This window comes from Phalaenopsis equestris, unplaced genomic scaffold, assembly GCF_001263595.1.
Source record: "Phalaenopsis equestris unplaced genomic scaffold, ASM126359v1 Scaffold000002, whole genome shotgun sequence".
NCBI lineage: Eukaryota > Viridiplantae > Streptophyta > Magnoliopsida > Asparagales > Orchidaceae > Phalaenopsis > Phalaenopsis equestris.
Window position 1 is genome coordinate 40081004 of NW_018164444.1, and position 20491 is coordinate 40101494.

The 20491-nt window shown below is 32.8% G+C and overlaps 1 protein-coding gene across 1 annotated transcript in view; it reads right to left on the reverse strand.

The window, feature by feature from the left end:
- LOC110018239 (serine/threonine-protein kinase EDR1-like) overlaps positions 1–18582 on the reverse strand; it is a 36842-nt gene extending 18260 nt beyond the window's left edge. The window contains exons 1-9 of the mRNA XM_020715506.1: positions 18187–18582; positions 16629–17051; positions 15923–16026; positions 11780–12945; positions 11288–11328; positions 9260–9328; positions 9055–9155; positions 4680–4758; positions 4487–4585 (exon numbers count right to left, since the gene is read on the reverse strand). Of these exons, the coding sequence (XP_020571165.1) occupies positions 4487–4585; positions 4680–4758; positions 9055–9155; positions 9260–9328; positions 11288–11328; positions 11780–12945; positions 15923–16026; positions 16629–17051; positions 18187–18582 (2478 nt within the window). The remainder of the gene's footprint in view (positions 1–4486; positions 4586–4679; positions 4759–9054; positions 9156–9259; positions 9329–11287; positions 11329–11779; positions 12946–15922; positions 16027–16628; positions 17052–18186) is intronic.
- Between the last annotated feature and the right edge of the window lie 1909 nt (positions 18583–20491).

The window sequence follows — 20491 nt, forward strand, 5'->3', positions numbered from 1 at the left end:
GATCTCTTCTTCTCATAAGAAAATAATCAATTTGTGTTTTATTAGATCCACTCTTATAAGTAATAAGATGTTCATCCCTTTTCTTGAATAAAGTATTAGTAATAACAAAATCAAACGCTAAAGCAAAATCTAAAATAACTTTACCTTCTTCATTAGTTACTCCAAAACCGTAGCCACCATGAATATTTCTGAAATCTTCTACCACTCTACCGACATGTCCATTTAAATCTCCTCCAATAAAAATTCTTTCTTCAAGAGGTATCATTTGTATTAAGTCTTCTAAGTCATTCCAAAATTTATCTTTAGACTCTGTATCTAAACCTACTTGAGGAGCATAAACACTTATAATATTAAAAATCTTAGTATCAATGATAATCTTAAGGGCTATAATTCTATCACCAACTCTATTAATTTTTACAACATTATCTTTTAAACTCTTATCTATAATTACACCTACACCATTTCTAGTGCGACTCTTACCAGAATACCAAAGTTTAAAACCTAAATTATCAATCTCCTTAGCCTTTTCTCCCACCCACTTAGTTTCTTGAATACATAAGATATTAATTTTCCTATGAATCTAATATCAACTAATTCCATTAATTTACCATTGAGAGTGCCTATATTCCAAGATCCTATCCTAATATTAGTTTCATTAGTTTCATGGACTAACTTCTTTACCCGCATTCGCCTGTAATGTGGGAACCCTTGCTTATTTAACACTACACCCGGGCACCGGTGTAACGGCTCTTGCACACTTTTCACTGTATTCAGGCTATACATCGCGTCGCTTTTAGGGGACGCCCTAGCACTTACACAATGATCAAAAGGAGTCATGTCAAGATTTTTTTTCGACAAGTTTTACGCTGGATGTCGACTACCTAACGCAACCCTCCACTTTTCGCATCCGGACTTGGGACCGGCAACGGCAGTGTTTATAAGCTATGGTAAATTTTCTTTAAATTCTCAAATGACATAAAAGAAACATCTATGGTAATTTGAGATAATCTAAATTAATTTGAATTCCTTAAATTTTAAAGCATTGCTTAAAATTTAAAGTTAGTTTTCTTATTTGAAAATTAATTATCATTTTTATTATATTTTATTTCATTTCTTTTATCATGAAAATTATTTTGGTGATGAAAAAGAACTTGAGGATTAGAACAAAATCTTTTTATGATTCAAATTTTAACATATTTTATATTTTAATAAGATACTTAAGTATAATATGATTTGATGCTTACTAATTTCAGGCATATTATTATTATTATTATCATACATATTTGGCAACACATAAGAGTCCAAACCCCTCATCAATGAGAGCCATGGTCATGAGTATGATGTCTAGCTAGAAATAGATGATGCATGACCCAAATAATCTGTGGCTCACAACATGCAAGATAGATTGGAATCTCATTAATTAAAAACCAAGCAATTCAAATCAACGATTGACTCGTGGAAGGCATCGATTACAAAATTAAATAGTTTCACACTCACAATTCTAAGGAGAGGGACACTCTGGACTGACACTCCAGACTTTATGTGACTCAAGGTAGAAAATTAAAAGTAGGTCCTCAGTGTATGCAACCAATGATAAACATAAACTTATGTACCTCAGTTGGTATTATAACCAATTGAACCTAGTTTTTAAACCTCGACCTTAATTGAGTAATTATGAGATGTTGATATACAAATGAATCTCAACTTTCCAGGAACACAAAAGAAAATATATGTATTAGTATACAGATTCAAATGAATAATGCAAATGCTCATTATAGTGAAGTCACAATGTAATGTCATGTGCAACATATATGTTATGACATTTGTATAAAAGTGGTGCATAAAAATAACATGAATTTTTTATGTAAACCAAATGTCATGCAAATCAATACAACAAGACTATGCAATGTGATGTGCTATATAGAATAAAACCATGGGAATGTTTTAAAATTATGAATAAAAAATCAAATTCTTAATTATATCAAGTTGTTGAACATAACAAAACCTAAGAATAGGTGGGTAACTATAAAATAATACACAAGTCACACAAAATCCCACCACAATTACTTGACATACAAATCAAGATGTCAATGTTCACACTATATTTATAAACGTTGAAACTTCAAAATAATTTTGTAATTATTTAAATTCATATAAACAATATACATTTATGTTTGAAATTGGTAATGCAAAAATCCATCGTTATGATTCTATAGGTACAATCAATTGCTTGATCACTAAGAGAGAAAAAACACATTACATGATTTGATGTAACCATGATTCAAGAAAAAAGGGAAATTCAAGATTAATTTCTAGGTGTTCGCTGAGACTTACTACAAAAAGAACTCGATCCAATATAGGAGCGCAGAAGGATAAACAAACTGTTGTCAAGAAAAAGGAAAACAATACAGAAGAAGAATCCAAAGGTTGCCTTGATTTCCAGAACAATAGATATGTCCAAGCAAATGTTTCAAGAAATGAGATGCAGAAATCGAAGGACAATTGCTGAAATTAGTTCAAAATAAAGAACCTGGTTGTAGTCCTAGCAAGTTCAAAAAAGAATTTAGCCAACTGTCCCGTAAATAAGCAAAATTAGAAAACTGAATTGGTTCACTGGAACAGAAAGAAGATGATCAAATTAAAACAAAAAAGCCACCTACACCATATAACAATACTCAAGGTACCTTTAATTGATCAACGGATCAATAGGGAACTTCCAGAAGTATTTCTTAAACGTTTAAAAATCTGTTCTAGGCCCCCTATCATGGGATTACAACAAAATCTTAAAAAGTTGGCCTCTAATTGAATTGTCCTTGGACAATCGAGGTATTCAGCTTGTGGGGCATATGCTCTATAGGCCAAAGCAAGATGCCAGGGTGTTTGTGGCTCGCCATTTAAAACTTGTCAGCAAGGTCCCATAAATTTACATAAGTTAAACAGTATTGTCAATTTCAAAATTCTAAACTATTATAAAAAATCATTTCTATCAATTTAAATAAAAAAAGATAAAATATTATGTATGTTTTAAGTTCTAAATAGCTTAGTCATCAAAATTGATTTATCTCCTACAAGCTCATAAAAAAATGAAGATCTAAGCTCGTCTCACCTTCATCACCTTAGCACCCTATCCATCTACAGATCTCTACTCATTTCACTAGATATTTTCTTGCCACTCTTTATTTTCCTTAACATCTAGCCGCTCATCCAAAGCCTTATATTGATTGCATCTCGCCTTTTTTTTTTTTTTTTTTTTGACATCATATTTTGGATGATTGTACATGTTTGTGTCAAATGAACTTAGAATATAAATAATATGGTTAAGGACTTTAGATTTTCAAATTTCACCTGCTCAATGTTTTCTATTTATATTTTAAACATATTTTCAATTTTAAGGCTTGTGGCTCAGCTCACCTTGCCTTGCCTCACAATATATATAAGTAAAAATTCACAATATATATAAGTAAAATTTCACCTTACGACTCCGCCATTTAACTAGCTTATTTATATATTTACATCAATCAGTTAGTATCAAATTTTAGTCTCTTCTCAATTGGTATCTTGTGAAAGTGTGGTTTACACTGAAATAATCCAAGGCAATTTTCAAAGATTTTCTAAAATTGGCTTCGACTTTGGTCAACTAATTTCATATTGAAGCACACTTGGTAAAGGCAAATATAGAGTAAGTTGAGAACTATTAAACTATTTCACAAAAGTAGCAGACGAATGCATTTTCAACGTTTCATGCACCTAATAATCATCACCAAATTTGATTCATTTTTTGAACGCATTCTCCTTAAATTCTTGTGAGAATTGCATGAGGTATTAAGGCTATTCTACACTTATTTTATAATTTATAATCAATTTGTCTTTAATCTAACCCAGTTTTGCCTGATGCTTCCACATTAAATGTATCTACTCATCTTACTTGAGGATCAATGAGCCCCAAGTCTACTTTTCACTTCCTTGATTTAGTAGGTTTTAATGTCATAATACCTTGAATATAACCATTTATTTCACGTTGCCACACAAACATCTTAAATTTATCCTTTGCCAACACTAAATTTTATTGTTATTGGCTTCAATAAAGATGTGAGTTTTTTAGACAGTATTCTATTATATAACCATGACTCATTGTATAATTCATATTTAATTCTTATTTTAATCATCATCCTAAAAAAATTTATTCTAAAATAATGTTAACAAAAGGTTTTTTCTCCAACAAATTGGTACTCTCGTAGTCCGTAAGATTTCATTCAATGTATTTGCTAATCAAGCTAACAAAATATTTCCCACAATTCTCATAATCTCAATAAGAAACACGTCTATACCTAATGGCATACAATAATGCATTTTCTAAAGAGCTAATGGCCAAGCAATGAAAGTACAGAAAGAAAAAAATTACATTTAACATCAAGATAAATAGATTCCATTAGTAAAAGCTCGTGACATGAAAAGTTTTCTAGTTTTCGGACATGAGCCTATTTACCTTTACGGTCCAATTTTTGTCAACCAACAAATTTGGTGATTTGAGATCTCGATGAACAATTATTGGAGCACTAGTATGCAAACAATTCATTCCTTTAGCCTGCAGAAAGAAAACAGCAGTGTTACAGATGTAAACTTAATAGAAATAGTGTAACAGAGGCATGAGGAAGGAACAAATGAGCAAGCAGACAAACCACATCAAGCGCCATTTTGATCCTCCTCTGCTCATCAATTTGGCAATTAGGACGATGAAGAATCTTGTATAAGCTTCCTCTGAATGGAAAACCAAGCAGATATTACACGTTTTTTCTAATGTAAATTAAGATGTTAAAACTATTTTGGAAAAGAGACACAAATGATGAAAATTGGAGAGAAAATACTAAGCAGGCCATTGTTAGAAACCTTGATTCAAAGTAATTATTCAATGGATTTAAATCATATAACTAAGGACAACTTAAACAAACTGAAAAAAAGAAAGATGAAGAATAAAGGGTATAGATCAAAATCTTTCAGTAAGCAACCAAAAATAAGTTGTCAGAGCTTCTATTTGCCAAAAAAAAAAATGAATCAAATTATTTATAAAGTATCAAAAAAGGATAACTCCGATGGAAGCTTCTGTCTCCCAACAGGCAAAAATATCAGATGCAAGCAACAGCAACTAGCAAGAAGTATTTATCCCACTAAGTGGAGTTCGCTACATGAATCCTTTTTCTCCATTGTGTCCTATTAGGTGTCATATTTTTATTTAATTCTAACAGATTAAGAACATTTTTTTATACAATATGCCCAAATATTTTTAGGCCTACCCCAGTTTTTCTTAACATAAGTGGAATCCAAAACATCTATTCTCCTAACAGGATCATCTGATGGTCGACTGGTCGACGTTTAATGTAGTTTAATGTAACCAAACCATCTAAGATAACTCTCTCTAATCTTGTCCACCACTGGAGCTACACCAACCCTAACACGGAAACTAGTCACCAAAGAATGAAGATGAAAAACAATTTTTACGGCATTATTACTTGACAAATGAAGCCACTAATTCCTTAGCAAAAGCCATAGAAAGAAAATGCTTCCACAACTCGTCACACATAGAAATAATATCTTCAAATAGAACCCAAATTAAGTATATTGCCATGCTGATAAAAACAATAAAATCACACAAATGCAAACTAGTAATTTTAATATACTGCTTGTAAATTAAACCAAAACTACATGTGATAGGTTTAAATGCCTTGGATCAAAGAAAGGAGATATAAGAACAAAATGAATCAATATATTAGTAGGAACTATGACGCAATGGATATAGTAGTGTTTGAGTCGGAGTTCGAGGGTGATTATTTTTATTTAATGCAGCGACACAGCTGTAATCGAGTAGAGTATATCATGGTTCGGACTTGGCTTTGTATAATTATATGTTTTTCATATTCACTTTGAGTTTGTGTCAAGCTTTCATATATTGTTCAAGCTTGAATTGTTTAAGTTTTTCAATGTTTGAACTTGATTTGTTTATGACAAGTGAAAGTGTATTTAAACGAGCTAATAAACAAGTAAAATTCAAACGAGTATCTAAATTTTTATATAAAAATTCAATAAATAATTCTACAAATCTGATCGCACCTATTAATTTATCGATTATAAAATTTGTAAAATTGAAAGAGAAATATATAACTTACAATGATTGTAATTTACTTTCTCAACACCATTTTTTAATCAGGTCGGACTTATGAGAAGAATAGAAAAGGAAAATATAGGAGAGACTAGAGTTTATGAGATCCTTGCATGTTGTGATCTCGTCATTGTCTTCAATGCTTGCACGCCATAACAAAAAGTTTCATGTCTCAGACGAAAACTGGAGACGTGAAACTGTGCGAGGCCAGAGAAAAAGTGAGGCCAGAGAAAAAGTGAGGTTTGTGAGAGTTTAAAGTTTTAAGGAGATTTACATACATAACACATAAGTCTTATGTATTTTCACATCTAACACCTAAACTTTAATAAAATAAATATATAATAAATAATTTTACATTAATAAAATAAATAATTAATAATTAATTAATCTAAAAACATTATTGATATAATAATATATTACAATTAAATATATAAATTAAATAAATTAAAGTTAATTAAATTTATTAAACCTATCACCAAAGAGTGATCTCCGAAGTCATTAAAGAAGCCATAAAGCTCTCCCAAAAGAGGAAGACAAGACTTCTCCAAAAGAATGTTATTTCACTTCAATACTCTTTCTTACAAATTTCATAATATTTATAAACATGACACATAAAGAGAAAATAGTAAAATAAAAAACATTTTAATTCCATTAAATGAAGTTGATGAATGATGAAACAATCACCCAAAAATCTCAAAAGATGGGACCGGTCATGCTCATTTTGACTCTGAACTTTGATGACCTGGCTAGTTGAGATGGTGATGATGTTGTGGCACTATGAAACCATATGGGTGATTTACCATTGTGGATTAAACTAAGATAAAAATTCAAACTAATATAACACTTTTTATGTTTGATATTCTTGTATTTCAGATAATAGTCTCATTGAATTTAAATAAAAAATAACATAAAAAATAACAAAATCAAATAAAATATAAGATAATCAATCTCCAGTAAGTGTGCAAACGAGTCGAGTCAAGCTCGAACCCAGCTCGTTTGGCAAAGTGTGAGCTCGAGCTCAAGCTCGGCTAGTACTGGTAGCAATCAGATCGCGAGCCGACTCACGAGCTCAGACTGTCAATTTTTACGGGAGCTCGCGAAGAAGAAATTGTTAGCCGGAAGAGAAGGAGGCAGCGGGAGCTCACCAAAAATCGAAATAAATAGTGATAGAAGCCGGCTCCCGAACCAACGAGTCGAGCAGGCCCGCGAGCCAAGGAGCCGAGCTCGAGCTCGAGCTCGAGCTTGTTTAATAAAAAAGCCGAGCTTGTGGCTCCATAAGCTCGGCTCATGAGCTCGTTACTCATTTGCACCACTAATCTCCACTAGTAGTAATGGATCCAGTGATTAGTCTATACCAAGCATCAACCTATGATATAAAAGAATATTATGGACACCTAAAATAATAGATTATATGAAACTACAAATAGGCCAACAATGCTTATAAATAAGAGTGATGGTCAAAAAAAAATCATTAGCGTCCAAGTTGAAAATGGCATAAATATGAAAGTCAAAATGGATTGAGTTATTGATGTGGGATTGTAGGCATAGACATTTGAATTATTTATTGGGATGGCCCTCATAATGGCTTGGCATCATGTGCACTCTGAATGATCTAACTGGTAGTTGGCTCATGATTTTGGTGAGCCAAAAGCTATTGTATTGATCTAACAAAGTTTTTTTTATTAGTATTAATCTGATTTGACAGCGGTCAAACATGGTTCCTTAGTCTGGATATCTATTACTAGTAATTTATGTTATCTATTTGAGGTTATCCACATACTATAGCAATGTATTGTATTAGGGGTTGATCATATGAACTTTCATACATCAGTGTTAAGTGATGACTCTGGCTCCAAACTATTTGCAAATTTTCAAGATTTCAATTTGTGTAGCTGAAAACATCACCTTATTGCTAAATTCTGTGGACAATCGATGGTACTTATCACAAGAAATACTTCTTATGGATCTTGCTTATCCAGTGGATATCCTATAATGATTGTACTGCTATTCATATGAAAGGAAGAGCATTTTAGATTTTTGAGTTTAATGAGATGCTTATAAGTAGAATAATTAGATGAATGTTATCGAAGAACTGCTTTATCAAAATTTCTATTCAAATTTCAATCTTGTCAATCTAAGTTTCATGTGTAATTCATTCAAGTGTTATACAAGTGCAATCACCTAATTCCAATTAAAAACTTCTCCTACCAGCATGAGGTTTCATTTTTCTTATTTTAGTACTTTCACCAGTTGTTCATACTCAAACAATATAAATTAATATTAGCTTGAATAAATCTCATAATTTTATTCAAATTTGCCACATTGAAAATTCAAATTTTAAAAATTAAATCACAATTGTTCATTGATTTTATATGGTTCTAAATTTCAATTGAATTTTTTAGATTTTTTTCAATCACTTCTAATTTTAGTTATGCTATTTGCATTTAAAAAAGTTACAAATGAATTAATTAATGGATTATAAACTATAAATCATTAGATCTCTTTGCACGTGATCATATTAAAGTAGATTCGGAAACTCTAATCCTGAGCATCTTGCATATAAAAGCAATTATATTCAATAGCTGGAAAATCACATGAAATGAAAAAAGATGTGAAATTTAGCTCTGAGTGGCGTAAAAACATATAATAGAAGGAAAGAATACACCCATATTGCACAACTATAAGTAAAGATAATGTGAAGGGAAACGGATAGAAAAAAGAAATGTGGTTAGAAGTTTTGTACAAATATTTGAACAAAATAAAATAAACATCTAATGAACATGGAGGAAAGAACTATAAAAACAATCCAAAAGATTTAATAAGATAATTGATAAAGATAATTAAATCTCTTTATTATAGCAAATAAAATTTAATAAGATTACAATTAGAGAAAATAAAACCTTGGAAGAAACTCGGACACAATTGAGAGATTAGGAGGTCGGGCCACAGCACCCAAAAAAAGAACAATATTAGGATGACGCAACCGGCGCATTATTCGAACCTAAAAAAATAAACTTAAGAAAGCTTATTATTGCAAACAAAAAATAGGAAGAAGGGTGAGAAAATTAGTACTAAAATATTGCTAGAAGTTAATGTTTCACCTACTTCGCTTCGAAATTCATCCAAAGCATCTCCATAAAAATCTTGGTCTAGAAACTTTTTCACTGCTACTTCCTGTTATTAAAAAAAAGCACACATATCAATAGAATAAAATGGCATCCCACAATGTTTACAGTAAAGAAGAACAAAATAATGAAAAGAAAACGCATGATATGCATTCAAAGATTTTAATTATAAGTTCCTGACAATCATGATTGTAACAGATTTTATTGCAGACAAACTGTAATGTTATTTAAATAGCAATTTCGATAGCAATGGCATCTAAATTTTTTAAGGAAAAAACTGCTTGGCTTACCATTCTCCTAAAATTCAACTAATAATACCAGTAGTTCAAGGTTGAGTAAACTAGTTAGAGCCTAAATGGATGCAAGGTAAACTACCTCAACTTTAATTACTAGAGGAGCTGCAGAAAGAAAAGGCAACAATCACTTTAAACATTATAGATAACTAATATATTACTTAATTAAGATAAAACTTCAATCAAACAACCTACTTTTTATTTATACTATGTCATCTGATCACACTAAATCAAGATCATAAAGCAACTTCAAACCAATGAAAAAAAAAATGCAATAAACATATTATTTAATATTTCTACACCGAACATAAACCAATGCAACCACGTAAAACCATATATATCATATTAAAACAAGAACAACAATGTTCTGACATGAATATCCTTGTTTCATGATGAAAATGTCATGGAAACAACTCCATCCGCAGGTAAACATTACACTACAAATGTATGAATTAAACAATCTTTCAAAGGGAAGCCTACATAATACCACCAAGAAAGCAGAAACAGCCATCTATTTTTAATCTTCTAGGATGAAATTGCAAAACAGCATGTTTAGAATGTTTGCAGGTATTAAGATCCAACACTACTTCCATTGGTGATATTAAACTCCACGATTAACATAGATGGCACTACATCATGTTTCTCTGCTTTTCGGCATGATCGGGAGAAGAATTTAGCGTTCTTTATTAACATCATATGACAAGAAGAAAAGAATTAAGCAAAAGACCTAGTTCCTCACGTGTACCTATGAAAATATGACCAATTAATCACAATCAATACAAGGGCACCAATATTTGTATTTGTACAATCTCCATGCACTGGAAGTAAGACAGTGACAATAATTCCAAATCTCAACCATTGGATTGATAAACAATGTGTGAAGGCTTTCCCCTTCAAATTCATAAAATCAATCATAGATCTTGAGTTGCCAACCAAGATCTGATAATCAAACTTAAATCATGCTTGAAACCAATATCATAACCATCTTACAACCCGATTCCAACCATAACCTACATAAATCTCAAAGGTTAAAGGCTGTGCACATCAGCCCTTCACTCCCCAAAAATATTAAGCTAACTTTCACCCACACTCTTCCCATTCCAGAAAAAAGTAAAAAAAAAAAACTTGTACCTTCAATGAAGAAGGGCTCTCCTCACAAGACTGAACATTTTTTACAAAAAAAAATTCTGTTAAATTATTTTCAATTATCTTCACCTTCAAGTCCAACTACTAATTTAAGTGTTAGATAGTCTCCCTAGGGCAAACACCTAATATTAGCCTATTAGCCTGCTAATCTTTGTTTGTTTGTTTGTTTTTTTTTTTTGACAGGACACTATCAATCTCGAAATGGATCCATTACCCCAAACTAGCCAACATTAAAAAAGCATTCACAACACATCCAAATCTCCAACTTTAATGCAAAACAAATTCAACTAATATGAATAATGCTTCGAAAATTGGCCAAACTTCAGTTTATTATATGGTATTCCACTGTGTTTCTTAAGATATGAAGCAATTGAAATAGCCATACCAACAATTACATTATTCAAAATGTTTGTTCAACAGAAACAATTGATAATGATTAAAATAAATCATTTCAATTTCACTCATCATTCACAGAATTATTTTTCTCAACGAGGAACTATCATGAAAGAAATAACATGCAATGTTGTAAGGATAATTAAACTACAAATAGGACGATAAATGATACTCACGGTGCCGTTCCAATCAGCATGATAAACTTCTCCATATGAACCTGTTCATAAGGAAAAGAATTTTTATAAGGTTCCTTAGGAGATCAAACAAAATTTCTTGGGAATTTTGAGTTGCCATGCTGGTGAAAATTTTTTACCCAGATCAAAGCTGGGTAGTGAATAGAGATGCAGATAACGAAGTGTTAAAACTTGTTTTTTTAATTTTTCTTCCTTTTCCTCTCTCTCCCTCACTGTGCATGTATGTGCTAGAGGAAAAAAGAAAAGACAAAGGAGGTGAAAAGAATAAGAAGCGTTGCAAAACTAGTGTAGCAACAAACAATTCCAGGAAGAAGGCATGTCTGTATGCTAGTTTGAGCAATTGGTTCTGCCCTCATGCTTCAAAATAGAGATGAAAAGGTAAAATAAATAAATAAAAGAATTTTGAATCTAAAATACCATCAGTTCTGGTTAAATTTCCAGATAATTAAATATACAAAAGGTTACTAGTATTACCTAATCCAATCCTTTCACCAATTACAAGATCTTCCCAAGGAATTTCCCATTCAGCTACATCATCAAGCATTGGATCAATTCTGCTTGGTCTGGATAATGGCAAAGAAGCTTGGTGATTTGTATTCTCCACCATATCCTTCCCAATAAACCTATCCTGAGTGTAAGAAACCGATGGATCTGAATTTTCTGGGGCCATATTCCTGCCCATAAATCTATCATGTGTGCGCCTTCTCCTGTCTTGCTTTGCATTGACATTTTTTTCTCGCTCCATTGCCTCATGAGAAGCATTGTTTCGCAATGGCAAACCATGTTTTTCAGATTGAATTTGGAATAAACTTTTGTTTATCGGAGGATCAACACTGACTACTTTACCATTTTGGGAAGGTCCTAAAGTAACGGATGAGTTCGTAGCTCCAGAAGAACAATCAATAGTTCTAGAGGTATCATCAGCACTGACTGGGAATGCAGTACCAGAACTAGACATAGGATTAAACATAGAGCTTCCAGTTGAGCTGGATGCATAGGGTGACGTATTAAGATCTCTATCCCCTACATTATTCTTTGGAATGACTCCCTCCACAAAGTTGTAATGCTTTGTGTTTGAAACATCAATGCATGGATAATGACTTTTACGAACCAGCGGTGACTGATTATGAGGTCTTCCAGGTCCAGATGCACCTGGCTCTCTTGACCTTTGATATTCATTAGTTCTATGATCAGAAGCTTTAAAAGCTGAAGAAGGCTTTCCAACTACAAGTGCCTGAAATGGATTAAGTTCAGAAAAAAGGTTCCTTGAGTCCAAAGAATCTCCTGAACTTGTAGCTCCACTTGTAGAAGATAAAATTTGGTTAGATATTCCATGCTGATAAAGACTTTCTGCATTTCCACTTGAACTGCTTGCAGCATTTGCTGATGATTCTCCTAGTAAAGATGGTAGCAATGCCATGTTTTCACGACTTGGCCTTCCATCAAGCATCTTATCACCAACCAAGTTGTAATTTCCACTTTCACCTCTCGAAAAATAGTCACCTGAATTATTTATATTCCAAGGAATTAGGTTTTGATTCACCATTACATTATAGGATTTCAATGAAGCATCCTCTGTAATTGGTACATCTGCTGGAATAAGGGTACCAGGGGCAGCCATAAGATCAACCAAAAATTCTCTGAAACCAAAGAGGAAGATAAAAGTAAAAATGCTTGATTTTTTAACTGTGATAATCAAAATTTGAAGATATTCAGTTCAAATGTCCATAAACATTGTAACATAACCTGCATAATGTTACCAATTACAGGAGTTTCAACTGGTATAGTGAGAAATAAGAATGCCTCTGACAAAAGAAGACGTTGTGCATTTTGATACAAACATGCAAAGTCATATTTAAACATGCAAACAGACATCACGCACTAACCACCTGCAACATTATACATGACATGTCATGCTAAATCAAGCACTGTATGTTCATGACATGCCATGTAGTACTGTGATCCTCTTAGCATGACATACACTGATGTGTCTTCGACGTGCCATGAAGCACCATAGCAGAAATGGCTAAGAGTGTAAAAATTAATTTTTATGGTACTAATGCAATAATACAGGAAAAACACAGGGAAAATGAGCATTAAATTCAATCTCTGCCCCATAAAATAGATTAGAAAATTTTTTTAAAAAATCTAAGGGTTACATTCTCAAGAAAATAAATTGTAACCAACTCCGCGAACAATGTTAGGCTTCATTAGATAAAACAATTGTTTAAGTCAGTTGAAAAACTGTTGTTGGATAAAATGTGATGAAATTGATTTTGAAAAGCTGTTAATTTAGGCTTTTTAACCTACAATTACGCTGTTATTTCTAATTCATAAGTTAATTTTAACGGTTTGGTTGTAAAGTTTTATATAGGCTACTAAAATGCAAAAAGATCAAGCAGTCTACAAACAACAACATTTTTATTATGAGTAGTTAGGGAATCATGTTCGATAAAGAGATGAGAATTATATCAAAATATCAATCATCTACAAGTGTATCAGATGCAAAAAAACACTCATGAAACTTCAATGGAAGAAATTAACTCATTATTAGAACAGGTGCCCACATGGAGAAACCACAGAAACATCATGAAAGGTAGATAAATTACACAAACGGATTCAAAATCACAAAAAGAAAATATAAAAAAGAAAACCATGAAAAAAAAATCATATGATCAAATATCCTAAAACAAGTATAAACTATCAAATTTACTCCCATTCATTCTGCAATGCTACGCAACAGCAAGGACAAAGCCAACACCCTACAGGAAGTACAATTCTATGCTAGGACTTGAAGGCAAGCTGCAATGCAGGCACAAATAACAAGACTCCTGTCCATCTTCAACTTACTTCTTTCCTTATACGCATCTGCTTCCTTACTCTTTATTAGAGGGGACTCAACTACCCCTCCTTCCTAACAAACTCTTCTAGCCGGGTAGAGTTTTCAATGGAATGATTATTAAACATCAGTGTAATTATAATAAACTATGAAGGGCATCCACGTCTTTTTTAAGACATCTAAAGGCCTGCTACTGCATGGTAAAAAAATTTAACGCAAATGCTAAAAGCACTATCCAAATGAAGCCTTGGTATTGGTCTAAACTAATTTTAATCGAGATACAGACTGATAAGTTTTTTTATAAACCACAGTTTGAATTCACCTTGTTATGCTGAAAAATTGGCACAATCTACTTGAGGCAGTGTTAAAGGCTAGTGCATATATAAATCCAACCACTGAATGTCAGCCACATGGTTAACTCTCACCTTTAAAGTTATTGATGGTAATATGCATGCTATTGATGGAAAATCGGCTGTCAAGCTATACAAGTCATACAGGCAATATGAGCTGCAAAATCATCAACAGTAATGCAGTTTTTGGAGCCATGGAGATGGAATATAATTAAAATAGGAGAGATGGAAGAGGGGAAAATGTGAAATTTTAACAGAAAATGCCCTAAATTAATAGAATTAAAAGGAAAAAAAGGCTACATTGCCAATTATACAAAATTCTACTGTCCAAATGCTCAAAGGTACGTTTAATTATATTATGTATTTAGACACTTATTTTTTTTATTGGAGAAACAGGCAGAAAAGGATTTTAATATTACAAAATAACTAACAAACTACGAGAACCCTCAGTGATTCAATTGTTTGAATGTCAAGTGATCATGTTTATAACAATCCCAGTTTCACAGTTCACAAGAAGCAATTTCAAGGAGATTTATAATCAACAATTTCATAGAGTTCTATGAAGGGTGTGAGATGTTTCATAAGGACTGCCTTATTATGATTAATAATGCTTCAAATGCTTGAATATGAAGTAAAGAGGTAATCTCAATCATCATTCCTAATTTTACAGTTAACAAGATAAAATTGCAAAGCAACTGATAATCAACAATTTCATGAGGTCTGTGAAGGGGGGAACAGGAATCATAAAGCCAAGCCCAAGTAGAAGATACTATTTTTTTATAAATTTGCCCGCTCTCAATTTTCAACATTACCCTTAAAAATGTCAAACTAAATAGGTTTTTTAATGGATTAATTAATTAATTGAATTAAAATTTTATAATTTTTACATTTTTATGCATTTATATTTACTTATTATAAATTTGGTGACATTATCTTATTAATTGTTTATTTTTTTGCTAAAAACAATAATTTTATGTATTTTAATCATTTATGTATGATTGTAGATTTAATTAACATATTATTTAAATATTTAAAATTTTTCCACTCTAAAAATAAAAACTGGTATCACATTCTTCCTGAGGAAAACAAGTGAAATCAACATTCATCATGATGCAAAAATTCACAAAACTCAAATGCCTTAAATTACATGGATCATATCACAAGGAATTTTTTTTTCTTTTATTAGTTTGTTCTCTTGAAAGAGATAAAAATTGATGAATAAGAAACGATTGTAGAAAGAAAATATAATTCTTTTCTTATGTAAGGATCATATTTATATTGCAGGGAAAGTTAAGAGCATCAAGGCATAACATAGCACACATAAAACTAAAAAAAATCTCAGGCAAATTTTGTAATTAGGCAAAGAACCTCCAAAAAAAGATATCAAAACAGATGGAAAATACAAATATAATTCATAGGAACACATACCTATGATCACCATACTTTATTATGTTGACAGCATCACCATCAACACCTGTATAATGACTTCCTTTGACTAGCTTGCAAGGTATGCCAACATTATCAGCAAGGACCTGACATTATGGAAAAGGAACTGAACAACTGCATATAGTGTACACCATTTTCAAGGCATATACCAACATGGTATCATAAGAATCCAATCTGGGAAAAAAAAATTCCTCCTCCAAATGCAAAATTCTAAATAAGCCATATGTGCAAAATATCAAAGGCAGTTGTCGCCAACTGAATAGGATTCAAGAATGCAACTATCGCAAGTATACACATCTTTACAGAACACACAATCAATTGGTAATAATTATTGCACCGAATTCATGGTGTACAGCCTACATTTACATCTACAGAAGTAAAAGAATTTGATGACATTTATAGTATTTAAAAGCTGAAGTACAAAGCTCTGTTACCCAATAATCTAAGAATTTATGTAAAGAATAAGCATGCAAACTAATTTCAAAATAGCCATCTCACAATATATGTAAATAAATAAATGAATAGATATCTATTTGAAGAGCACTAATTGCAAGTTCCTAGTTACATCAACAAATATATATGAGAAATGAAAAATTCATTTGTTATGAGATTTTGGGATGGTGACAATTATGCTTCTCAAAAGGTTGCAGAAGTTCAAAGAAAATAATATGACACTAGAAAAGCAAACCTTGAATAGAAGAGCACGATGACGAGAGAGACCTATATTTATGCAACCAATGGGCAATAAGCTTGTTTGTAGTGAGCTCCTTAACTCCGTACTTTTTTCAATCCACCGAACTAGCATTTCATTTGCATCCTTTACAGGACCACCCATGTGCTGAGAAACAAGCTCAGAAACCCTTTGTACCAAAAACACAACTTCTGCAGCAGGGAAGTCCAAGGAAATGCAATGAGCAACTTGTTCCAACTCCACTAGGGCATTATCAATGGTGCGATTTACAATAATAACTTCGAACCCAAGATCCCCTATACTGGTTTGGAGATCATGAAGAGATGGCATCTTCCCTTGACTTCCCAACTTGTTGGGAAGCCCAAATATGTCATAGAACCCGTCCACAACTTTCTCATCATAATCAAGCACATTGTAGTCCTAGTCATTCAGACGATGTATAGCAGAATCAGTCAGGAGATCTAGGAAGTAAAAATGGTGAGAACAAAAAACTATATGCTTTAACACAAAATCAGTGTAAAAACATTCATTTAGTTTGTGAAAGAGAAAACTGTTTGTTTTTACTGGGAATGACAAATAGTTGACATTTAACATTAAAAACAAGGGAAATTTACAAACGTAGTTATGTATTTGCAGATCTCACGCAAAAACTTCCATATTTACATACCTAACATTTTGGTGTTATGAAACTATGCATGAGAAGTTGTATTTAACTTTTTAAAAATGATAATAGTACAATTTTTAATGTGGTATTAAACATTTGAGAGCTATATGTGCAAATATGAAAGATTAGGTGTGAGATATGTAAATACATAAGTATTGTGTGCTACGTATGCCCCTACAAACAAAAGAACAATCAAATAAAGGAAATGAAGTTTCATATACTGCACCCTCTTCACACACTTAAAGCTTAAGTCTAAACAAGATTTTCTGAAAATGATTACACGGATTGACAAAAATAATAACATTTAAATATTCTCAGCTCCGCTATTTTCATGGAGCATTGACTGTAAGAGATTATAAACACTTCAACACCAGAGCATACCATCATCCACTACCTAGACAGCCAAAAGGAAAAAAAAAGCATAAGCATAGTAGTTCTGGATAATTATTCACAATGAACCTCAAATGGCTGATCAGAATTATGGCTTCTAAACTATGACGCAAATTAGAATATCTAGAAACAACCAACCCACCATGAGACAATCTAACCTCCACCTCCGTCACAAATCCAAAATTGAATGTTATCACATCAGAAAACGGTTCAAAACTTAAGTTCTACGACGTTTTGCTGAATCCAACAAAAAACAATACGCACTTGTAATAAATGATCAAAGATGAACACAACAACCGCGACGCATTTCCAGAATATGTAAATTACCTTAAGTGCTTCATACTATAATGATCCCCTAACAATGAGAAACAGGTAATTCTCATAGCACTCAATTTAAAACCAAAGTTTAAAGAACCAGCTCATCTGCCCAATCAACCACCAAAATAACCAATCGGAAAACCCTAAATTCCGACATCACAACTAGAGAAAACGAACACTCACCCAATACCGCTGCGAAAGCAACTGAGCCGCACCCTCCTCCTGTCGTCCCTGGTCACGCGTTCCCAAGCTTAACAGCTTAGCGGCACGGATTTGATCGCCATCCGGATCCTCTCTGAACTCCGACTTTGACGCGCTAATCGCCAACGCCAGCTGCACCTGGAACTCCCAAAACTGAGCCGGTTTCCCCCCCCGCCGCCGACACCACTCTCTCCCCATCCACTGGGGACGGTGGTGTCGGCGAAGGAGGCGCCGCCGAAGTCCGGTGATCGGAAGCGAATGAAACGGGTATAAGGCGGTAGCGGCGGCGGCGGCGCCCGCCGGAGACGAGGAAATCTCTCCAGATCGGCTAGGATCTTGTCCGCCTCCGATGTGGAACTTCCGAAAAATACTCTTCATTGAACTTAGCTTTCGTAATGGAGAATTTTTCCTTTTGTTTTTTCGCTCGTCTCATGCGCAGAGCTCGCGGAGGAGAGAAGCCGAGTCTCTGGAATGAAAACGAGTGAGGTGGGATTAATTACGTAAAGCACCTTTGAGTATGAGATTATTACAGAAGCAACCCTGCAATCTTTCGTAATTTAAGAGAATATTAGGCCTTAATATGTTCATGCAGAAAACAGTAAAGGATAAGAACTACCATGATATAAGTCAAAAGGACGTATAAAAATAATTCATTGGAGCAGAAATACTATTTGAGCAGAAATAGTATTTTGGGGCATTTGTTGTAAAAGAAGTCGAGTTTAAGGCTCTGTTTGAGACATCTTGTGGTTTTCAGTATAAGCTGCTTATCCTGAAACGCGGTCCGCGGGCCGACTACAGGAGTCGACCCGCAGCATGCGTTTAGTGTAAAAACCTGAACGCAGTTTTGAATAAGCTGGCAAACAAACATACGCGGCGTTTTTTTAAAAACACCGCCTGCCCCCAAACGGACCCTAAGTGACCTAAACATTAATTCGTCTATTTTATATTTTCTTATATTCTAAATTGGCTGCTTTCATGTTCAGCTCATAAAAAAAATAATTTATGTTTTTTTTTAAATCATATTCGACTATAATTAATTAGTTTAAATTAATCAGAAAAATAAATGGGTGATTGATTCAAATATACACCATGTCAATGCAATAAAAGGATAGAATTACATGACAACCCAAAATGGTAATTTACACTTTGATTAAAAATATATGAAATATTATTGGATAAATAATATATATAATCTTTTTTATTTTGAACTAAAACGAGTCGAACGGATCAAACAAATAGTTATTCGTGTTTGACTTGTTCATAATTCAACTTCAAAAAATTTGTTTGTGATTGGCTCGTTTGCTTAGCAAACGATTCAAATTCGAGTTATTGAAAGAGCAGAACATGAGTTGATCGCTACGTACCACAATTTTTATATAATTATATTTTTGAGACCTAAACTTTCATATCTACATTTGTATCATTCAAATCTTAGATATTAAATCAAAAATGCATTTTTATTAACTTTTTATGAGTGAAATAATGCATGTTTTAACAGTAAAGTTCTATAAATTTTAGATGTTAGATATGATAGTAGATTAGTAGTAAGTTGATGGAGTGAAGAAAAAGTCCACTTTAGATTTGTCATTCACTCCCAACCGAACAAGTTAATTCGACAAGTTTAATCCACCAAATGATTGCAAAGAAATCTTTTTTGAAGGCTTAAAAACAAGAGATTATTTTTGTTAGATGAGTCATCAATTACTTATAAAATGATGGTTGTGGGCACATGTCATAAAATTTAGGAAATGTTATAAGTTTTACCTACTACTTCTATTGATTTATCATTCACTTCTTTCAAGATTGGTCACCTAGGCATACAAGAAGACAATCAAATGATCCAAGCATGAGTCATCCGACCAAAAATGAGATGAAAGAGCATATGAGCAAACTGCTACAGGAAAGTCGTCTCAATGTGATAGCCTACCCCATGTTACTGTTTTTTTTTCTCTTACTTTTATTTTTGAAGAAGTCGTCAGTTTGTCTATCATCGTATAATTCTCTTTTTGAATAAGTTTCTCTTCCAAATTATAAGATTGGACTGGAGAAAAGAGAACAAGAAAAGCAGGGACATAAAACAAAGAAGACAAACAAAGAGAATGAGAATATGGAGAGCCTACGTACGATAAACCTCGCAAGAATAAACCTCTTAGATGTGTTTGCATGTTATGGAGTCTGGAGTGCTCCCAAGGGGGCGTATCCCACTTTGTTAATTACAACTTGAGGGTTGCACAATAATACTCTTGATCCAAAGAAGTTTTGTTTATATTAGTAGCGACAACTAGCA